Source organism: the organism of the source record quoted next, unplaced genomic scaffold (genome assembly GCF_019419815.1).
Source record: "Pyrus x bretschneideri cultivar Hongxiangsu unplaced genomic scaffold, Pyrus_bretschneideri_v1 Contig20, whole genome shotgun sequence".
Lineage (NCBI taxonomy): Eukaryota > Viridiplantae > Streptophyta > Magnoliopsida > Rosales > Rosaceae > Pyrus > Pyrus x bretschneideri.
In genome coordinates this window covers 1,079,234-1,101,031 of record NW_025999502.1, presented here as the reverse complement: position 1 = coordinate 1,101,031, position 21,798 = coordinate 1,079,234, and the positions used below count along the sequence as shown (strand labels likewise).

Below are 21,798 nucleotides of genomic sequence, written 5' to 3'. Positions count from 1 at the left end.
AAAAATAATTGTTAGACTGACTTACACTTATCTAAAGTCTACGAAATTTTATATGAAGACACTAGACACACAGAGCTACACTCACACAAATTTTTGGGATTTTTGGAGTTGATTTGCTATTTAAATTAAATTGAAAAAACAAGACAGAACAGATTTTAAGTAGTTCACAAATTAAGAAAAACGAGTTAGGGGAATTGCTATCCATCACCAAATAATCATGCAAACATGTTATGTTTCATTTAAATTCCTTTTCTTTCTGGATGAAGATGCTCAAGTTGGCTCAATGTTAGAACTCAACCTATTACTCTTTCTTATGTAGTATATTAAAAGAATGGACATTTTCAACTTAACCTGGTCCCTAGCATGCAATCTAGAATGACATGTTCATAGATTTAACAAGTAGAAATCATTAAGAACGAAAACAGTTTAAGTCATCACAAGGCATCATAAGTACTAGCGTTGTCTTACTTATCCTAGAAATTGATTCGCATGTTAATTGCAATTAACAAGTACTAATCTAGAACATATGTAGGTCCTCATTTGACAAGGGTAGGCACACACATATTCATAGCATTAGAATCCTAGATATGCTTACTACGTATGCATCCATAGAAAACAAATAAAGAATTCATCACTAACATAAGTAGTGAATCGATTTTCATCCATTCATTAAAGTAATTCAAACGAAATGTTATAACAAACTTGCAATCATATTTGGGGCTTCAAAACAGCCCTTAACTACTAAAAATTTAGTTACACATAATCCTTAAGTTAAAACAAAAGATAGACATGAGTTTAAGAAGATAGAACCGAAAGAAAGCGGCTGAGGCCTCATCTTCCTTCCTTCCCCCCTGCCCCCTGCTGCATTGCCTTTTTTCCTTTTTTAACTTGCTGCCCCATTTTATTCTCCATAACTCGCCCACTAGTAGCCATTTGGTGATGATAATAAGTGAGAGGAAATGGTAAAACAATTGTAACTCTTTAGGTAACCTAATTACTCCATCTTAATCCTCATCTTTAATTCCATTCCCTTTTATATTTGAATAGGTGTTAGTTGACTTGTTCTTGGTTGCATCAGTTTTGGCTGCTAGATTTATTGGGTTTATTGCTTTCATTGCAGTTACAAACGGTTAAGCCTCTTGTGAACCTTTTAGTGTTAAAACAGCCATAACTTCTTCTAGAAAAATGATATTAACAATCTGCGAAATGCTCCAGAAAATAAACATCAGTAGTTTTCCAAGTATATAAGGCTCATTCTCTAATTGATTCTCACCTGTTCGCAAATTGCTACCAAAGGCAGCTAATCTGCACAGGGAGTTTTGGTGAATTTGTCACTTAAAATCCCACTTGTGCTATTTTCTCTGCTTGACAAATCCTACAAAACATAAAGACAAAGTAAATAGCTCAAAAATATAAGGAATAATTAAGAAAAGACAAGTGAATTTGATGTAAAAAAAAAAATATATATATATATATATATATAAACATGAGCTTATCACCTTGTTCCACACCTTATCACCCTAATCAAAAGCTTCTGAATCATGATAGTGAACCTATCTCTGATCCTAGTACCTACAGAAGTATTGTTGGGGCATTGCAGTACCTCACATTTACAAGACCAAACATCTGTTTTTCTGTCAATCAAGTGTGTCAATTTATGCACTCACCATTAGCTACTCATTTTGCTGTTGTGAAGCGTATTCTGATATATCTTAAAGGTACTATAACATTAGGATTGTATTTTAAGTCAGGTTCATCTTAGTTGAAAGCGTACACAGATGCTGATTGGGTAGGGGATCCCAATGATAGACGATCAACAATGAGTTTTGTTATTTTTTCCAGGTGATACTCCTATCTCTTGGAGTTTTAAAAAATAGCATACAGTGAGTAGGTTGTCCACTGAAGCGGAATATAGAGCAATGGCAACAACCACTGTTGAAGTTATCTGGATACCACTTCTTCAAGATTTGCATGTTGCTTGTTCCTCTGTTCCAGTTTTTCAATGTGACAATATTTCAGCAATGGCTCTTGCCACTAATCCTGTTTTGCACTCTAAACCCAAACACATTGAGATTGATTGTCACTTTGTTCGTGAAAGAGTTCAACAAGGGACAATTCTTTTATAGTTTGTTGCTTCTGCAGATCAATATGTAGACATGTTCACTAAAAGATTGTGTTCCCTTCCGTTCAGTTGAAATTGCTCCAATCTCATGCTTAGCAATCTGCCACATGAGCTTGAGGGGGGATGCTAAAGTTGATGATATTATGAGTGCATAGAATTATGACAAGTGTCTATGTATTATTGGTAGTGGTCTTAGTTAGTTAGTAGAAAGGTGTATAAATACCAAGAGTTGTAATTATTCTACACAAGTTGAATAAAAAAATTCATTCAGTTTGTAACAACCTTTCCTTCTCTACTTTCTCTCTCTTGTTTCCTTAGCTCTCAAGGTTTTACATTGTTGACACCACCTCCCATGGAGTTTGATTCTCTAAATCATATTCATCTTCTTCCTTGTTATGAGGATCCAAGACCCTTGCTTCTTATTTTTATTAATTTATAATTTTTTTGGCAATACCAAATACAAAACAAAAATCTTTCCATTTCTCATGAGATTATAATTCTACAACATTCTTGAAATTCCAATGTCAAACATCGAAGAGAAAGAGACATGGGACTATGGAGGGGGTAGGAAAAGATAATTGACAGGGAAGGTCAGGGGAGGAGCACATGTTTGGTCAATGAGGAATTTATTATGTTACAATCACATCGATAAGAAAAGAAAGAAAAAAAGCTAATTTACATGAAACCATACTATGTTAAGAATTCCGAGATTACATGAATATATACAAAAATCAACATTCCCCTTCAAGTTTGTGCATATGTCACACATACCTAACTTATGTAAGAAACTTGAAAACTTATCAGTTGAAGCAGCATTTGTAATGATATTTGTCAATTGATCTTCCGTTCTTATGATTTCTGTTCTTATTGCTGGTGCCTCAATTATTTTTCCCTCCAATTTTTCCTATTCCTAGTTGAATGTCTAGTTTCCAGTTTTTAATTATTTTCCCATTCCTAGTTGGATTATTGGGATTATTTTCCTATTTCTATTGTAGAATTAGAATTAGCATGTCTTTGATCCTTATAAATACCTAATCAATAATGCCTATTGATCAATGAAAAAAATTACTTCCTCAAAATCTCTTCTAGTTCTCTCTTTGTTTTCTGTCTAGTTCTCTCTTTGAATCATATTATTGTTAGCCCATTGTGAGGCTAAACTCATTCCCTCCCCATTAGTATAGATAATGTCGTTTGTTAAAAATAAAAATAAAAATTACTTTTAGGCTATTATTAGCAATACGTAAAATATTTTTGGGTGTCCATAGCATTTTTCTTAAAAACGGAGGGGTGTCCAAAGATTATTTTTTGTGTAAATAGAAATTTTCAAGAAAAAAATGACCCACTTTTTCAAAAAAAGATGAGCTAAGCAAAATAGACACACACACATTCCTTAGACATTGGGTCTCCTCAGCTTTTATAACTTTTGGGCTACATCATTTTTGGAGGCCCTATATGTTTTTTGCTCCCCGTATGGTCGCCTTACAGACCCCATAAGGCAGCCTTGCTTGTATGACAAGTGCTTGTGATTAATTAACACATTTTGTGTGTGTGAACAACCACCTACCTCCCCCTACGTTCTCCTCAAGCATAACTACTTCAGTTCATTCAAACTATCCAAAAAACATCAAATTTTTAAAAAGAGTATGAGACAATGATGATGGAATCTCTTAATAAAGGCCTATTTTCCTTAATATTACATAATTACCATTTTGCCCTCTATATGTAAATATTGTGTATCAAAAGTGAGTGTAAAATAGAAAAATAAGGATATGATTGTCATTTTGTCAAAAGGTACAAAATTACTATTTTGCCCTCTTTTTTTTTGTCAAGATTGTGTCTCAAAAGTGAGGGTAAAATTGAAAAAAAAAATGAAAAAAAATTCACAAGGAGGTTTTCTTAATATATAGTATAGATAATTACTTCTTTTTTTTTTCTTTTAGAATTGTTATTAGTACTTCAAAAATCTCATTCTACTACTCCTCACAAGTGTATTTTCTTTCTAATTATAGAAAGTTTGGAGTGCAAAATGAGATTTTTAGAGTACCAATAACAATTCTCATTTTTATTAACAAATAGTATTATCTACATTAAGGGGATAGGGTGGACTTAATCTCACAATGAGCTAGCAATAATGTGATTCAACTTCGTCCTTGGCGAGAATCGAACCTAAGACCTTTCACTTACAAGTGAAGAGGAATAGTCATAGACCATAGTACTAAGTGGCAATTGCTGTTATTTTTAATTTAGTATGGAACTTCACTTCTAACTACTTATTGGATTAGAATTTTTGTGTCCAACTAATGTATAAGAACATATCGAATTGGGATCCGGATTAAGGCTAATCCCACTTGCTTTTCTGGTTTCCAATTTTTAATTATTTTTCAGTTCCTAGTTTGATTATTGGAATTATTTTCCTATTTCTAGTTGACTCACTCTTGATATCAATTATGAGAAAACTTTTACCCCGTCGACAAGGGTTACTTTTGTATGGGTTTTTATTGTAGTTGTTGCCACAGTGAGAAAGTAGTCTTTTTGTTCCAGGGATGCTTTTTTGAAAGGAAAACTTCAGAAAGCACCTTAAAAATTAATGGAGATCTGACTGATGTGATAGTTCCAATTTTTGCATTCTAGAACCAAGCAACGGACAATTTACACATGTGACATGAGAGGCATAAAGGACCGGGTTGGCCATTTTTCCATAGATAGAGATAACATTGATTTACTAGATACATGAGACCTTTTCAGTTTCTGGATGTCCTAAAAATTTGTTACCAAAAGAAACCCGATATGCGCCTATTTGTTATCGAATTCCAACTGTCCATAGGAAATAAGTACTTATACCTTATGCATATGTTTTTATTCTTTAAAGCGTACTTTTGCTAGAGTTGTGGTTGGATTAGATTCCAAAATCTCTGCTATCTTCAAGCTATCTCTCATTCAACTTGTAACAATCATGAGACCATTATTTGATCGTTTACAGCCTTCGACTATTTATTTGATGATGTGTCCTATTGGAGTCACGACCTTACTTCTTAATCAAATTTTGGTAAAAAAATGGTGAGGGTTTCCTTGAATTGCCTATAGTAAAAAGCTATGAGGCCCTTCCCTTCTCCTAACTCTCTCCATTCTCGGTGGAGAGAATTCCCAAGTTGAAAATAACCACGTTACCATTATAGCCAACATGGCAAATAATGGATACTCTCATATCAATTCAAAATTAAGGTCTTTATCTGGGCGTGTGGACCCTTTTTCTTTTATTGTATTGTTGCCATGCGTAAGAAAGAGAGAATAGTGATTTCTAAAAAAACTTGGACTCAGGGCATGATTGTTTCATTTGTTTTCATCCATAAAGAAGAGCTGGTGGTATTTTGGACTAATCGGGTAAAGATTTCTGAACCTCTTTTAATATCTAAACCTAGATTTAGCCAAAAATAAAATTATTTTATAGCAAAGCCACTGGCCACACTTGCCAATGGCAATTGGAGAGTTTTACTGAGACTATGGTGAATCATCTCCCTAGAGGTAAATTTGATCAAAATCCTTAGTGTTTCACACTAAGCAAGTAAATGCCTTTATCCCAGAACTACTAATGGAGAATGGTAATCCAACTGATTACAACTATACCAGGAATAATTGACTACTTTAGACTGAAATTATCTAACAGTTAACAAGATTTGATTCGTGCTAAAAGATACTAAAATGGGTGTACGAAGGCCAAAGTGACATACCCCGACCCGGAATGTCACTAGAACTCCGAATTGAGTTGTGCTGGCCAACATCTGGAAGGTAACGAAGCCATAAAATGTGATAATGTGTAAAATGTGAATAAATTTAAACCTAAAAGTGCCTATATACACAAGTGCGCGCCAAAGCATTCCCATGATAGGTGACCCACTGGTAAGTTCTCGTGTGAGTTTTCAGAAACAAAATCGTGAGGGTGTGGTAGGAGCCCAAAGCAAACAATATCATGCTACGGTGGAGTCAGGCCCGAGTTGTGGTGGGGGCTTGGGCCGGGATGTGACATAAAGCCTATTTTATCAAATAGAAGACTGGCCTCTAGAATCGATCTAAATTTTTTAAAAAGAAATTTGTTTATTGCTCATGCTTACTATATGAATTTTATTTACTATATGAATTTTGTACTTAATTTATATTCATTATTAATTTCTTTTTTTTATAGCCTAGCTCAGATGGGGGAAGCTCCTAATGGAAAGAATATTATTATCATTTAAGTGGGGTGACATATTACCATTGACCTCATACCTCACAAAGACGGATACTCTTGCTGGTAGGAGCTACTTTACCTTTAGTGTTTGGCGCTCTTCTCGAATTGATATCCGAATAATCCCTGTAACATGATGGTTGAAGTGATGGTTATTACAGATTTTGATGACATAAATAGGATGAGCATACAAATTCGCTAGTACATGAATAACGTAGTGTATGAGATTACTGACCGAAAACTATTCAATTGAGATGGGCCGAAGACCTGCTAACGGAGGAATGCATCCAATAGTGTCCAATTGTTTCTACATATATTTTCTTTTTCTTCAAAGAAGCAAAGACAAGTAGCGTCTTGACCATGACCCTTGAAAACCTATTCAAGCATATCTCAATCATGCAAAGACAATGATCCTTGTGAACTTTTGCATTCTCTATAATATGTAACTTGAATATTTTGAAAGCAGTTCGAAATATTAACCAATGGACTAATTATGCTCCTACAATGTTACTTTTTTTTTTTTCATCAACTATCTTTGGAATGATACTAAAGAGATCATATTTTGTATACTAAAGTTAAACCATCTCTCTAAACCCTTACACACGGTTTGGATGAAGAAGTTTAAGATTAATAAGGTATTTTTAAATGATGGAATTTTATTTTCTATAATTTGTGAGTTTTTTTATTTGATTAACCTAAAAGAAACCTGCCAATTAGTACTGAAGTATAGTGATATTCTTCTTTATTTATAAGTGAGAGATCTTAGGACTATTCTCGTCATAGGAGAATTTGAACTACTATTACTACTAGTCCACTGTAAGGCTAAGCTCACATCCCTTTAGTGTAGATAATACCATTTGTTCAACAAAAAAAAAAACAAACAAACAAACAACCTAAAAGAACAATGAAATTTGAATACGGAATTTTTTATTTTTAAACTCTCATTTATAGAAATTTAGAAATAACATTATTTACATGAAATTTAAAATTGGAGATCTAAGGTCCTGAATTTCAAGTTTTTTCCCACACAGAAATTCTAAATTTTTATTTTTATGAATTCAAATAATAGAATTGGTGCATGTCAATTTACTTTATACATACCCTCTTAATTTGCAGCTATCATTTCAACTGAATTAAAGAAAATTAAATATATAAATTAATAATTGGTTTGTGAGAAATAAAAAAAAGTAAATATGACACTCCATTAAAAAAAATGAACTTTAACGAAAAACTTCTGGTACTGTTCGCTTTAACAAAAAAAATCATATTTTTATACTAAAAAATTAATTCTGATACTATTCATTTTACTCTTTATTTTATCTATCTCATTAAAATCCTTTTCATTAACTGTCTTTAAAAAAAAAAAAATCATAACATCTGGCACAAAAATAATCAAGTATCAAATCACACCACTTCAATCAGTCAACCATGAATCCACACGACACCCTTTCTACGCCGCAGGTAGCCGATGCAACGGCCAAGGGGCACGTAGGTCATTTTAGAAAATTCACAACCTATCAACACCTTTTCATCAATTTACCCACCATCTGCAAAATAAATCAAAAAATAAAAAACCCAGATCGCACCGTCAATTACCGACCTCATCAACGCTCCCGATCCACCGACATGAAAAAGGAAATAAAATCTAATTACTTTCCAAATTCCACTTTGTTTCCTTTAATTTTCCTTTAAAACATATTTAATTTTATAAATAAATTAATAATCCCTTCGGACCTTTGTCTCCCCCTCTCCTCCTCTCTCTCTCTCTCTCTCTCTCTCTGTAACTAGTCGAAGCCTCTTCTGTGAGTCTTTCCGATCTCGAATCCCTAATTCTTTCGACGCATTACCCAACGAAGAGTCGAGGCCTTGAAACGGCGACCTCTTGATTCTTGTTCGCGCATTACGGCTGGTCGTCGGTCGGCAGTGACGCGTTTGTGACGTTTGCGCGGGGGATGAGAATCGGACGATGAAAGATGCCGGTACCGCGTGGCGGAGCACGCAGGGGACGAGGAGCAAAGGCGGCAGCAGCTAAGAAGCAGAAACAGGAGAAGGTTCCGAGTCCGATCGACGCCGGCGAGGCGATAGCGACGAGAACAAGGCGGAGGAGTGCGGCTGCGGCGGCGGCGGCAGCAGCAGCTGTGCCGAGTAATCTCAATAACAAGAACGTGAGTGATAAGGATAGAGAAGAGGAGCAGAATCGTGAGAAGGTAGTGGTCGGTGGGTGATGAGAAAAACGTAGTCGTTGAGGCAGAGAAGGAGAAATTGGGAGAGAAGAAAATGGATGACTATGATGGTGGCGGCGGAGCAGCCGGCGCTGCGCCAAGCAATGATAAGGCCAATGCCGGTGAAGACGAAGGAAGCACTGCTCCAATTCCTGAGAAGGTTCGTTAGTCTTGTTTTTATATTTTAATTAATTAAAATTTTAAATTTGTAACAAAAATATTTGGTCTTTACTGAATGCTGTTGAATATGCATGCCGATTGTGGGTCATCTGCAGTTGTTGGGTGTATTTATAGTCTGCGGGATGGGCGATTATGGGGCATTGGGGTTTGCTGCTGTACTTTAGTGAAGATTTTCGGTTTTATTTGATTTCCATTTTGGAATTGCCACTGGGTTCAGGTCTGAGATCTTTGAGATTTTGTAAGAAGTGCTTATCTACAATTGTATTAACAGATTAATGTAAATGTAGAGTTTTGGTGGTAGGTCATGGCCATTTACTTAGTATGTTTATGGGAACAAGTGTTCGGTTTGTTGTCACAGGTCGAATTGATCATAATTTTTCGTAACTTAAATTGGAAAGGACAGAAACCTGAATTTGACCTCCTGTTAACCCTGTCTAGAATCTTTGATTGGAATCAGAGAAGTTGGTCCCGTTTCTAAAACTCGTTAGAACAAATAAGTAATGATGAAAACAAATTAAGTTTCTTGTTAAAGTTGGAATGCAGTTATGATGATATTTTGTGAACAGTACAGAGCTACATGTGTACTGTTTGAGCTGCTTTTAGTATTGCTAAATGTGTTGGTGGATAAGGTATGAGCAGCTTTTGTTTTTATGTCCTGATTTACATTTTCTACGATCACTATGCTGAGTCCTTGTGTCCTGGTAGTTATAGGTATCTCCCATAATATATTTTTAATAATAATAATAATCTATTGTTTTAAAACTACTAATAATGATGAGTAGTAGTTACAGCTGTAAGTCTGAGAATTGTACGGCATGTATTTTGTGATAATGTGTATTGAGAACAAGCAACCACCATGCTTAGTCCAACAAGTGCTGCATCTGGAATTCTGGATGGAATTCTGGTTAAAACCTGCGTAGTTGTTTCCTTCTTTAATATCTTCACACTACATTGTTCCATCTTCATTGAAATTCCTATGTTTGTTTGCTGCAGGTTCAGGTTGGTGGTTCCCCTGTTTACAGAGTGGACAGAAAGCTGGGTAAGGGTGGTTTCGGACAAGTCTATGTTGGTCGACGTGTATTAAATACAAACGAGAGAACTGGCCCAGGAGCTTTAGAGGTGAAGAACGTCGTTCTTGTAATATTTTCTGATTGTTGAGTGTTATTCTATCTTTACCTTTTACCTTGCTTTTCTGCTTCTCCCTTATATACACATTTTTCTACCTCTGTATCTTAGGTGGCATTGAAATTTGAGCATAAAAATAGTAAAGGGTGTAGCTATGGACCACCAGCTGAGTGGCAAATATACAGGTGAGAATGCCTCAGCCACACAGGTTTTGGTACTGTTTTTTAATTTTTAATAGTATTTCTGAATCCATCATTTACTTTGTGTTTCTTTTACAGCACTCTTGGAGGCAGCCATGGCGTGCCGCGAGTACATTTCAAGGGCCAGCAAGGCGACTATTATGTCATGGTATGCAGTCTTCTTTTGGCTTACTTGTTTTGAACATTGATAGCCACATTATAATGTTTTGATAGTTGCATGATATACTCGGTTCAGGACTAGTTTTTTAATATTTCCTAAACCCGTCATGCTGTAGGTTATGGATATCTTGGGCCCAAGCTTGTGGGATGTTTGGAATAGTAACTCTCACACGTAAGTTTCAATTACAAAAGTGACTCTTAAATTAACAAATTTCTTTAATTATTATTTTATGGTTTTCATGATTTCCAGTTTGGTAATTTAGTCATCTTTGAAAATTTAGAATGTCTGTTGAAATGGTTGCTTGCATTGCCATTGAAGCAATATCAATATTGGAGAAGATGCATTCTCGAGGGTAAGAGTTTCTTTAGCAAGTTGTCATTTTTGTTCTTCCTCTCTCTCTGGTGGTTTGGATTGGTCTGTAACATTACTATATCCATGAAACAACTAAGAACTTTGTTATGGTTATGCAATGTATTCCTTTAGATGATGTTTATATGTGGGAAGTATTGATGTGAAATAGTAAGCCTATGATTCTCTTATCTAGTATCTTAATATCACATTTAGGTTCTTTGACCATCCAAATCCACTTGGAATGGACAATTTGTTTTCTCTACATACAATTTCATTTTTTTAGAAAAATTAAGAGTTAGGACATTAGGAAGGTAGTTGCATGTAAAGTTTGTCTGGACAAAAAGATCAATGGAGTGTTTGGAAATTTCACAATGCACAACTTACTATTTGATAACTAAAACTTTTGATGTAGAAATTTTTGAGGGGTAGTTGAAGTAGTTTTGTGAGACAGTCACCGGATTGGTGGTTTAACTCTCCTACCATGTTGTTTTCAGGTATGTGCATGGGGATGTAAAGCCTGAGAATTTTCTGCTTGGTCCTCCTGGGACTCCTGATGAGAAAAAGTTGTATCTAGTTGACCTTGGACTAGGTACTTTTTGACTGCTAATTAGTATGGTAGTCGTCAATGAGTCGTCATCATCATAATATAACTTGTTTTGGTCTTATCAGCAACTAGATGGCGAGAAAGTACAAGTGGTCGGCATGTAGAGTATGACCAGAGGCCAGATGTTTTTAGGTACAAGCATTTTTTCCAATCTTCTTGTTTTGTTTCCCTTACTCATTTATATGCTTCTTTTTAAAAATAAAAAATAAAAAAAAACTTTCTGCTACTTAGTCCTTAAGTTTTCTGGTTTTACAGAGGAACAGTGCGTTACGCTAGCGTGCATGCGCATTTAGGTAGAACGGGTAGTAGGAGAGATGATCTCGAGTCTCTAGCTTACACCCTTGCATTCCTTCTACGTGGTCGTCTGCCTTGGCAAGGATATCAGGTTTGTTCTTTCTTTCGTAGCTTGACTTCAAATTTTTGTCATGCTTGCATTAATTTTTTTGCATTTCATTTTATTATAATATGTTGGTCTTTTCAGGGAGACAATAAGGGGTTTCTTGTTTGCAAGAAGAAGATGGCAACATCTCCAGAGACATTGTGTTCCTGCAATCCAAAGCCGTTTAGACAATTTGTGGAATATGTGGTGAACTTGAAGTTTGATGAAGAACCAAATTATGCCAAATATATATCACTCTTTGATGGCGTTGTTGGTCCAAATCCTGCTGTCAGGCCAATAAACACAGAGGGTGCACAGAAGGTATGCATAATCTTCTCTCGTTTTGTTGATTATGGCTAACCCTTGGGCAGTAGTTTATTTACATAAAAATTTTAAAGGTATGAGTAGTGCATCTAATATAAATCTCTCTTATTTGTGAAGCTTATTAATCTGGTCGGTCATAAAAGAGGAAGATTGAGTCTGGAGGAGGAAGACGATGAACAACCGAAGAAGAGGACTAGGATGGGTATGCCAGCAAATCAGTGGATTAGTGTTTATAATGCTCATAGACCAATGAAGCAAAGGTATTTCTATGACTGAAGCAGTCCTATTGCTTATTTAGTGATGGTTTTGGGACTTCTTCATGATAACATAACAGATTTTACCATCTGTATCTTTCTTTCTGTTTTGATAGTTATATTGCTGTCTTCATTGTTTTTGTGCCATACTGTTTAAAGCTTTTTTCTCACGTTTCTTTAGGTATCACTATAATGTGGCTGATACAAGGCTTGCTCAGCATATTGATAAAGGGACCGAGGATGGGTTATATATTAGCAGTGTGGCCTCTTATGAAAATTTGTGGGCCTTAATTATGGATGCAGGGACTAATTTTTCTTCCCAAGTTTACGAACTCTCACCATGTTCGCTTCACAAGGTACATACTTGTACTTTCAATCGACCAGAATTGATCGTCTTCTCTGGCATAATGACTTACTTTTGCTAGAAGTGGTTCTTCCACTTTTTCAAATTTTTGAATGCTGGCAGTTACTGTTTGTAGGTAGCATTTGGTTTTATATTTCAAAATGTATATTTGTTTAATCTCATGATGAATTTTTCCGGATGCATTTAAAGGAATGGATAATGGAGCAGTGGGATAAGAACTATTACATCAGTGCGATAGCTGGAGCTACCAATGGGAGTTCATTAGTAGTAATGTCCAAGGGTTAGTCTAAATAGTCTAGTTCATTTGGGGTTCTATTTTATGAACATTTTAATCTAAAAACTGGCTGCTTTCTTTTATTGCTGATTTCACTTGTTTGGGTCCAGGTACAACGTTTACGCAGCAGTCATACAAAGTTAGCGATACATTTCCATATAAGTGGATTAACAAAAAGTGGAGGGAGGGTTTCCATGTTACTGCAATGGCCACTTCTGGAAGTAGATGGGCAGTTGTTATGTCTCGTGGTGCAAATTATACAGACCAGGTAATCTTGGATCTAAGAACACATTTCTCTGACTATTTGGAGAAGCCTAAAGGGCAAGTGAACGCGGCAGCATTGACTTTTTTTCCTCTCTGGCCAACGTGTCCTGTTTGTATGGAACTAATTATTTAACGGCAGACAATATTTTGTTTTTCAGGTTGTTGAGCTAGATTTTCTTTATCCAAGCGAAGGTATTCATAGGCGGTGGGACAGTGGATATCGCATAACAGCAACTGCAGCAACGTGTGATCAGGCTGCTTTTGTCCTTAGTATCCCAAAGAGGAAGCTTCAAGACGAAACACAGGAGACGCTTCGTACTTCTGTATTTCCCAGTACGCACGTCAAGGTAACATACAATTTCATCTAGTATTGTCAGGGTTCTGTCTCGTTCCCTTATCGATGAGATTTCAATACATGGGATTAACTCGTATCCGAATATTACAGGAGAAGTGGGCGAAGAACCTTTATCTTGCATCCATTTGTTACGGGCGAACAGTTTCATAAGCCGCCCGACTATTTGGGATCTGCGGACACCGTTGCAAAATTGTTTCCGGTTGGGGCTGTGCCTGATCCCGATTCTTCCAAAGAGAAAAGATTGATGAAGGAAACGAAGCAGTGCCATTTCCATCCCCGACTGAAAGGGGAGGAGTCTCGACGGCCTATGCCGGGAAATTTTTGATGACATGAAGGCCTAATTAATTGTAATTATAGAAACTTTTAGACGAAACCTATAGTTGGTCAGTCTGTGTGGGAACAGCGTCTTGTTGATGTGAATGGTAAATTAAAAGAGCGTTTTCTTGCAAACGAAGTAACAAAATATTGTCTTATTTTTTGCTACTCTTGAAGCATTGTCAAGTCAGGAATATTCAAAGTTGCTTAAGCAGTAAGCACAATCTCAACGAACAATCTGGCTTCCACTGCCAACCATCACATCACCTAACCACAAAGTTTTGAATATCTCGATTCTAGTGTCCACCTTTTTTTTTTTTCTTTTCGTGTCTGTTTTTCTCTGTGCATTCGTTTATTTCTACTCGTTAGATTAAATAAATCAAATGAGAATTAAAAGAAATAAACAAAGGTGTGTATGAGGAAAAAATGCTCGCGCTGAAATCATTTTGCCTATGAAAAATGAACATTACTTGAGGAGTCATTCTTCCATAACCGTCAAAAACCAATCACCGTCTAAGTTGACTCGTTAAAAGCACATTCACACATCGATCTGTAATTTGTCTGGCGCCACATTTCAATAAAGAAAGGAGACTTTCATGTCCCTATTTCTAAAGAGCTCCGGTTGGGTTTTAGTATTTGTTGAGGTGCTTTGTGCAGGCCTGATACATAAACTCCCCAGATCAACATGTTCCTGATATTATTAGCACATGGATCCAATCAGGCACCGTTAGAGCGATAAATTGAACTTGAATACAAACATATCTGCAGATAGATCCTTGGAAATTTACCTCGGAGCTATCATGGTCAAAGCGAACAACGAAGGTACACTTGCAGGCACCGTTCATGTCATGTAGCCCCCGGTGGATGGCCACAACTTCGGCATCACAGTATACAGCTTGATGTTCTCTTTCCTGTAAATAAGGTATTAAGGCCAAACGAAAAGAGAATACTAATATCTTGGGAAAGGTATGCATTATCGAAAGTATGCCTTCTACAATATTTTGGACTCCCATGCATCATTGTAAGGCAGATTATGGGACGAATTTAAAAGAAAGAGTAAAGGATTACCTGGAAGCATAGCACTAGGTCCCCAACCTTCACCTTCGGACACTCAGAAGCTTCCAAAGGAATAGATCGCTCACGCACTGCACCTCTCACATCCACCCACTCATCTTCCTCCCTACCAAATCCGGAAAATCGCACTTAACTTCCTGTGACATATAACAGGAATACATATTAAAATCTCTCTTCAAGCAGAGACAATATTAGCTAGTAAGTCTTTAAAAAATAAATGCTTAACCAAAAATGGAACTGTGAATGTTGCAAATAAAACAAAGAGATCAAGACATTATGATAATAGACAAGCTATTGCATTATTCTCGTAATACTCTAATTACTAATTAGAAAAATAGACCTAAACTAAGAATTGCATTTTTACCCAAATGAAGCATAATGATTATACTAAAAAACGATAAGGATGAATCTTACAAGGTCTCCTGAACTGACTACTCTGTATGAGAGGAATGTAGCAACATCGTACCTGGAACGCCAAAAATAGTCAGGTATAGTTGTGCTTCAATTTGAATTGAAAGAAATAATAAACCATGGCTTGATTTGAAGAAATAATAAACTATGTACAAATTTTTACATTGGTGTTATATCCTAGCCTTTATTAGTTAATCCCCAAAACATCTCGAGTAAATTTATAGTACCAAAAATCCGGTATATCACAGAATAAAGGTGATTTCATACCTTAATCTAAGAAAGTAAACTATGCAAAATCCAACAATTATAATTACTTTGGCTGATTTCCTAACAAGTAAGCAAGCTCATTTTTTTCTTCTAGAGCATAATCACGTGAGATAACTGTCTTCTGAACCTAAGTTTGACTGCACTGCATGAAGAACTATACTCACACTTTGTGGATCTGCCCCGTAGTTTATATTTTACTTTTTCACACAGAAATTCTTCAAACATGTACATCACTTAGGGTAAGAAATCCCACAGAATAGGAATTGTACTCATGACACGTAACAAATTAACAACGAACAGGTGTTTCAAATGTAACGTATAAAATCAAGTATAGCTGACTTGGAACTATCCTTGGACAGATGAATTCTTACCATGCATCATCTTTCGATGATTTCGCTTCAAATGCCAACTCTGAAAGTTCTGTGACCCATTTACCTGAGTTAAAGTTATCAAGCAAATTTTTCAGAAAACGTAATAAGGAATCAGAGATAGATGGAAGATTCCCCATTTAACCGCTCTGCGTGATTAAATTTTTTAAGATACATGTTAAGAGATAACGTCCCAATATCACAACTGAAAAATTCAATAGATATACCGACCAAAAGAAGACAAAAGCAAGATTTTAAACATATGTTGTAGAAGACCCTGCCCATGAAAATATCTTAGACGGTTTCCATGTATAGATGATAACAGAAGTAATGACCTCAAAATCCTGGAAAGAGGGGCATAATATTTGCCACTACACTATATACGCAAAAAGATAATAAGACATGGAAAATTAAAGCAAGCAAAACTTTTACACAAAAAGAAAGAAACATCACAAAACAAAGGTAAAATAATATGTCGCATGTAACTAATTAATGTACATAGCAGATGAAAAGTTGGCCACAGAAATATCTCACAATAGAATCCAGCCAATCGCTATGCAGAGAAAGTGCAACACCTATCACTAGTAATTTGGGTAATAAAATAGCATCTATAGCACTTCAGAAACCGTATAATTATGGCTTCTAAAGACCCCTCGATTAAGTAACGTTACATACACAAGGCTGCAAAGTTGTTAAAGAATTAAGCGCATTGATAATACTGTAGCTTCGGAGATTGATCAATTAGGTCTTGGACTCCGACATTGACAAAACTCTTACCCCACCTGCCCTTGTCCGCCAAGATAGCACTGACATGCTATAATGGCTTTTGAAGGGCTCCAAGTTGATGCATTCTGATTTGCATCATTAAATTTTATTTATGTTATCTGATGCTAGCATAGACATAATTCTGACTACATGGTAAAATTAAAATTTGCATATAATATGGAAAAACCATTGAATAAAACAGATTATAGATCATCTTTTCTACAGCTTCATCCATACTGACAAAAAGGATAACCTTTTGGCTTCTGAGAAACTTGAGGTGCATTTCTTGCAACATTTGAATCTGAAAAATCAACCAATAACTCGACAGTACTAGGCAAGGAAGTGCTTTTGGCTTGCAGCTCTTTTTGTTTGTCCTGGAACCAACTTTGCACCTAGAACATAATAAGAACATGATAGGATTACAACATGCTGCAGTATAAACAATAAGATCAAAGCGAGGAAAAAGGAAAAATAAATGACTAACCTGTTCCCATGTTACATCAGGTTTTCCAGCACGGATTGGAGCGCAACTGAAAAGACAGAGCAAGGCGAAAAACTTAATAAAAGACTTGTACTTGGAAAACCCCTGTTCTGTGTAAGTATGAATATTTAACTCCAGGAAACCATTCTTTTTATTTCTTTTTTGACAAAAAATAAAACAAATGTGTCTGCCCAATTCAGGCTATAACCTATGCTATTTAACATTACAGAAATCACCTGAAACTTGTTGCAAGGTCTTGGAAAAACTCCTGAGTAAGTGATTGCTTTGCGACATGCTTAACTAAATTTTCCATTTCCATAATCTGCCAGAAGGCAAAATACAATCAATATATGATACAGAAACTATCCTTTGAACAACTGAATACAAAAGTTACAAGTAGGATCCTCTTTGGGTCCTAAAACCATAAGAGTCATAACTAAACTTAGGAATAAATGTAGTAGGAAATTTACTAAACCGAATACAAGATCGTTTGTAATAATGTCCTAGAGTGGTGAATCCGTCTGCGACCATATTTGCTTCTCGTTTGATAGGACATATTTGAAACATGGAGAAATAATTTGACTCACCAAGTACCAAATCTCATCCAATACAGAATTTGAAAAGAAAAAAAGAACAAAAATCCAATACACGGTGAACTCCCTACACTTCGTAAGTTACATTTTCTTTCATCCAAACGACTACATTTGTGTATATATCTTATTATATATGTAAAGGTAACATGGCAGATACAGAGAGAAAGAGAGAAGCCTCAAACTTTACCATCAAATCCAGTAAAAACGAAAGACCCCAAAGCTTGTTTTGTGAAACAAAACTAAATTTACCATAAAAAGGAAAAGTCCAACAGCAAGCATCGCAATACATAAAACAAAAAGTTATAGAAAACCCAATTTGGAAAAATCAAATTACAGAAAACCCAACAAGTAGCAGCTGAATTTAAAGCCAAAGAGTGGAATTTTTTGCAGAATCAGAGAAACCCATATAGCTGAAAGTACCCAATTGCAGATATCACAGTAAGGGGGTGAGAGATTTTTTACCTCAGAGTGAGTGAAAACAGAGAGAGAGTTCATTGCCTCTCTTTTTCTTGTACGAAAATTGTCCATCTCTGTCGAACTGAGATTCTAATCTGGTGCAGAATGAGAGTGAGAGTGGTGTCACTCACTCACTCACCTTTTCCCCATCGGGTTTTACGTCTCTACTCCCAACTCGCAAGGGGAAGCGGGGAGGCATTGCATCGATGCGAGTTCAAATCTGCAGTGCCCAAATACCCAATGCCCAGCTTGTTACAAGCATGTTATTGTAACACCTGTCCTCCACATAACTACTTAAACAGAATTAAGTGAAGAACAAATTTTTTATTTAAACTTTTAGAAACTGTATATTCAATGATAATGATTTGAGATATTACAATCTATAAGTTATACACAAACTATATGATATCTTCCTAGTAGTTACAATGAAACGGAAAACACATTATATCCTAATAAAGGTTAATAACAACATAACAGCTAAAACAATAATGTATTGTCATTGAAAACCCTTAACTATGGTAACTCCCATAAGCCCCTAACACTCCCCCACAAACTTGACTCCGGAGAGGTGACAAGTTTCGAAAAAAGACGTGAAAACCGGTCAACTAATAATCCTTTGGTGAAGACATCGGCAAGCTGAAACGTGGATGGAATAAATTGACCTTATGACTGCCAAAAGCAACTCGTTCACGGACAAAATGATAATCAATCCCAATGTGTTTTGTGCGAGCATGAAACACGAGATTAGCACCTAAGTATGTGATAGACAAGTTGTCACAGTTGAGTAACACGAAACGAGTGAGCGAACAATGAAGTTCAGTTAAAAGATTTTGAATCCATATAGTATCAGCGCATGCATAGGCAAGGGCTTGATATTCGGCTTTTGCATTGAAACGAGAAACTGTTGGCTATTTCTTAGCACTCCATGAGATGAGATTAGGTCCCAAAAATATGCAGTAGTCGGATGTGGACCGCCGTGTATCAGGACATCCTGCCCAATCGGCATTGGAATAGGCAATTAAAAAGGAACAATCAGGAGACCTACGAATCGGAAAACTAAAACCAAGAATGCCTTTGAGGTAACATAATATCCACTTAACATATTCAAAATGAACATCACTGGGAGATCCCATAAACTGAGCTACATGTTGAACCACATATGAGATATCGGGACGGGTCATGGTAAAGTATTGGAGGGCACCAACAATGTGTCGATAAAGTGTAGGATCGGCAAGTTTTGTACCATAAGAAAGTGTACCTTTCAAAGCCATGGGTGTAGAAACGAGTTTACAGTCTAAGAGATTGATGCGTTTAAGGAGATCAACTGTATATTTGTTCTAAGTAAGATGGAGAGAATCTGTGTGATAATTAACCTCCACGCCAAGAAAATAATGCAAACGCCCCAAATCTTTGATGTTAAATTCTGCTCCCAGTGTGTGAATAGAGGTGTGAATATGAGAAGAACCACTGTCGGTGAGAATAATATCATCCACATACAATAATAAAATCAAAACACGAGAATTATCCTGATAAACAAACATGGAGGTGTCAGCCCGACTTTGACAGAGACAAACTGTACAAGGAAAGAACTAAAACGTTGAAACCATGCCTGTGAAGCCTGCTTGAGACCGTAGATGGCCTTATGAAGTTTGCACACATGGTGAGGACGATTAGGATCAACAAATCCTGAAGGTTGTCGCATGAAAACATCTGCAGAGAGAGAGCCATGCAAGAATGCATTTTTGACATCGAGCTGCCGAATGGACCATTAAAAAGAAACAGCTAGATAAAGAACAGTGTGAATCGTTGTAGGTTTGACGACAAGGCTAAAAGTATCAAAATAATCAATGCCAGACTATTGATGGAACACTTTGCAACGAGACGTGCCCTGTACCGTTCAAGTGTGCCATTAGATCACTGCTTAATTTTGAAAACCCATTTGCAACCAACCATATTGATGGAATTATGGGAAGGGACCAAGGACTAGGTACCCTGTTGAATAAGTGCATTACATTCTTTGAGCATGGCCTATTTCCATTCGGGAGATCGAGATGCTTGTGTGTAGCAAGGAGGTTCAACATTCATGTCCACTAAGGCAGCAAAAGCATAAGGAGCGGGATACCGAGTAGTGAAGTTAGCTTGGTATTTAGGATTGGCCTTAAAAATGCCAATCTTCGAACGAGTGACAATGAGACTGCAAGGTGGTGGAGGAACAACTAAAAGACCATGGTCTGGAAAGTATTATGCGGTATTAGATGGCGGTATGGAATTTGGGATGCAGAGAGTGGTTGTTCAGGTGGCACAATGTGATCAGGGACATGTGGGATAGACGGGACAGCTGCAGGCACTATCAGGTTAACTGTAAGTGCTATCAGGTATGCTGCAAATGGCTCGACAGGAGGACAACTAAATGCAGATGGCTTGGTAGAAAGGGGATAGTTGGATGATGCAGTGCAAGTGGCTAATTGAGTAAGTGGGTCTTGCTGCAATTGAATGGGTCAAGTGACATGTTACGGGACTTGTGGCTAAGTAGGTTGATTAGGCAAGAAGTCTACAGGAACAATGGCGAGCGGTGGAGAGGAAATTGATAGAGGGGCGGCAACATAATAAATTTGATCTTCATGAAAAATGACATGCCGTGAAATGTAAAGTCGTCCTGTAGGTGGATTTAAGCATCGATACCCACGATGTTTATCACTGCAACCAACAAAAACACACTGGAGAGAACGAGGTTGTAGTTTGTTAGACATATAATCTCCAAGATATGGATAACACAAGCACCCAAAAATTTAAAGCATTTTATAGTCTGGGGAATGACCAAATAAGGATTGGTTTGGTGAGATCCCATGAAGAACAAACGTACGAAGTCTATTAATTAAATGGACTACCATGCAAAAAGATTCAGCCCATAAGGTGTGAGGCATGTGAGCAGTATGTAAAAGAGTACGACCCATATCAGCAATATGACGATGTTTGTGCTCAACCGATTCATTTTGTTGGGGTGTATGAGGACAAGAAAAATGATGCACTGTTCCATTAGTAGCACAAAAATGCTTAAACTGCAAGTTGTCATATTCTTTACCCCCATTACTCTGGAATTGTTTAATAGACAAAGAGAATTAATTTTGAACATACATAACAAAAGTAGAAAAATGATCAAAGACTTCTAACTTCAGACGCATGGGAAAGATCCATGAATATCAAGTGGAATCATCAGTAAATAGGACATAATAGCGATAATCAGATACGGAAAAAAATAGGAGACATCCACACGTCCGAATGAATTAAATCAAATGGTGCAAGGGAACAGTGTTCATGAGGCGAAAATGAAAGTTTTATTGATTTAGATAAGGTACAATGGCTACAATTTGAATGCAATAAACAAGAAGTACAACCTAACAATGACTTATAAATAGTGAATCAAGCACTTTGTTGGAAGGATGACCAAGACGATGATGCCAAAGAGACGAAGACACGGCAAAGGAAGAAAAAGTTGTCTTGGGCCCAATCAGGAGTGTAGGAAAAATGGTTTAGGGTTTGTATGTCATGAATGTGATAACCTCAAGGAAAGAAAGTAATACTAACATGCATATCCTGTGTAAACTAAGCAATTGATAAAAGATTTTTATGAAGAGAAGGAACATGAAGAACATCAGAGAGACAAAAAA

General features: G+C 36.4%; 2 protein-coding genes across 2 annotated transcripts; one reads left to right on the top strand and one right to left on the bottom strand.

Annotated features, from left to right (window-relative positions):
- Positions 1 to 8,273: 8,273 nt before the first annotated feature.
- LOC103941259 (casein kinase 1-like protein HD16) lies at positions 8,274 to 13,850 on the top strand. Its single transcript, XM_048583808.1, is given in 17 exon segments — positions 8,274 to 8,560; positions 8,562 to 8,726; positions 9,740 to 9,865; positions 9,983 to 10,056; positions 10,150 to 10,219; positions 10,347 to 10,402; positions 10,512 to 10,583; positions 11,077 to 11,171; positions 11,252 to 11,318; positions 11,442 to 11,571; positions 11,668 to 11,886; positions 12,007 to 12,149; positions 12,325 to 12,499; positions 12,697 to 12,787; positions 12,892 to 13,049; positions 13,204 to 13,392; positions 13,491 to 13,850. Coding segments are annotated over 17 exon segments (2,133 nt in total). The 5' UTR covers positions 8,274 to 8,317; the 3' UTR covers positions 13,551 to 13,850.
- Positions 13,851 to 14,131: 281 nt separating this feature from the next.
- Positions 14,132 to 18,414, bottom strand: LOC125477049 (protein SAWADEE HOMEODOMAIN HOMOLOG 1-like). The gene is given in 10 exon segments (XM_048583809.1): positions 14,132 to 14,406; positions 14,504 to 14,626; positions 14,784 to 14,917; positions 14,920 to 14,926; positions 15,204 to 15,255; positions 15,839 to 15,902; positions 16,854 to 16,992; positions 17,085 to 17,130; positions 17,318 to 17,403; positions 18,137 to 18,414. Coding segments are annotated over 10 exon segments (834 nt in total). The 5' UTR covers positions 18,203 to 18,414; the 3' UTR covers positions 14,132 to 14,289.
- Between the last annotated feature and the right edge of the window lie 3,384 nt (positions 18,415 to 21,798).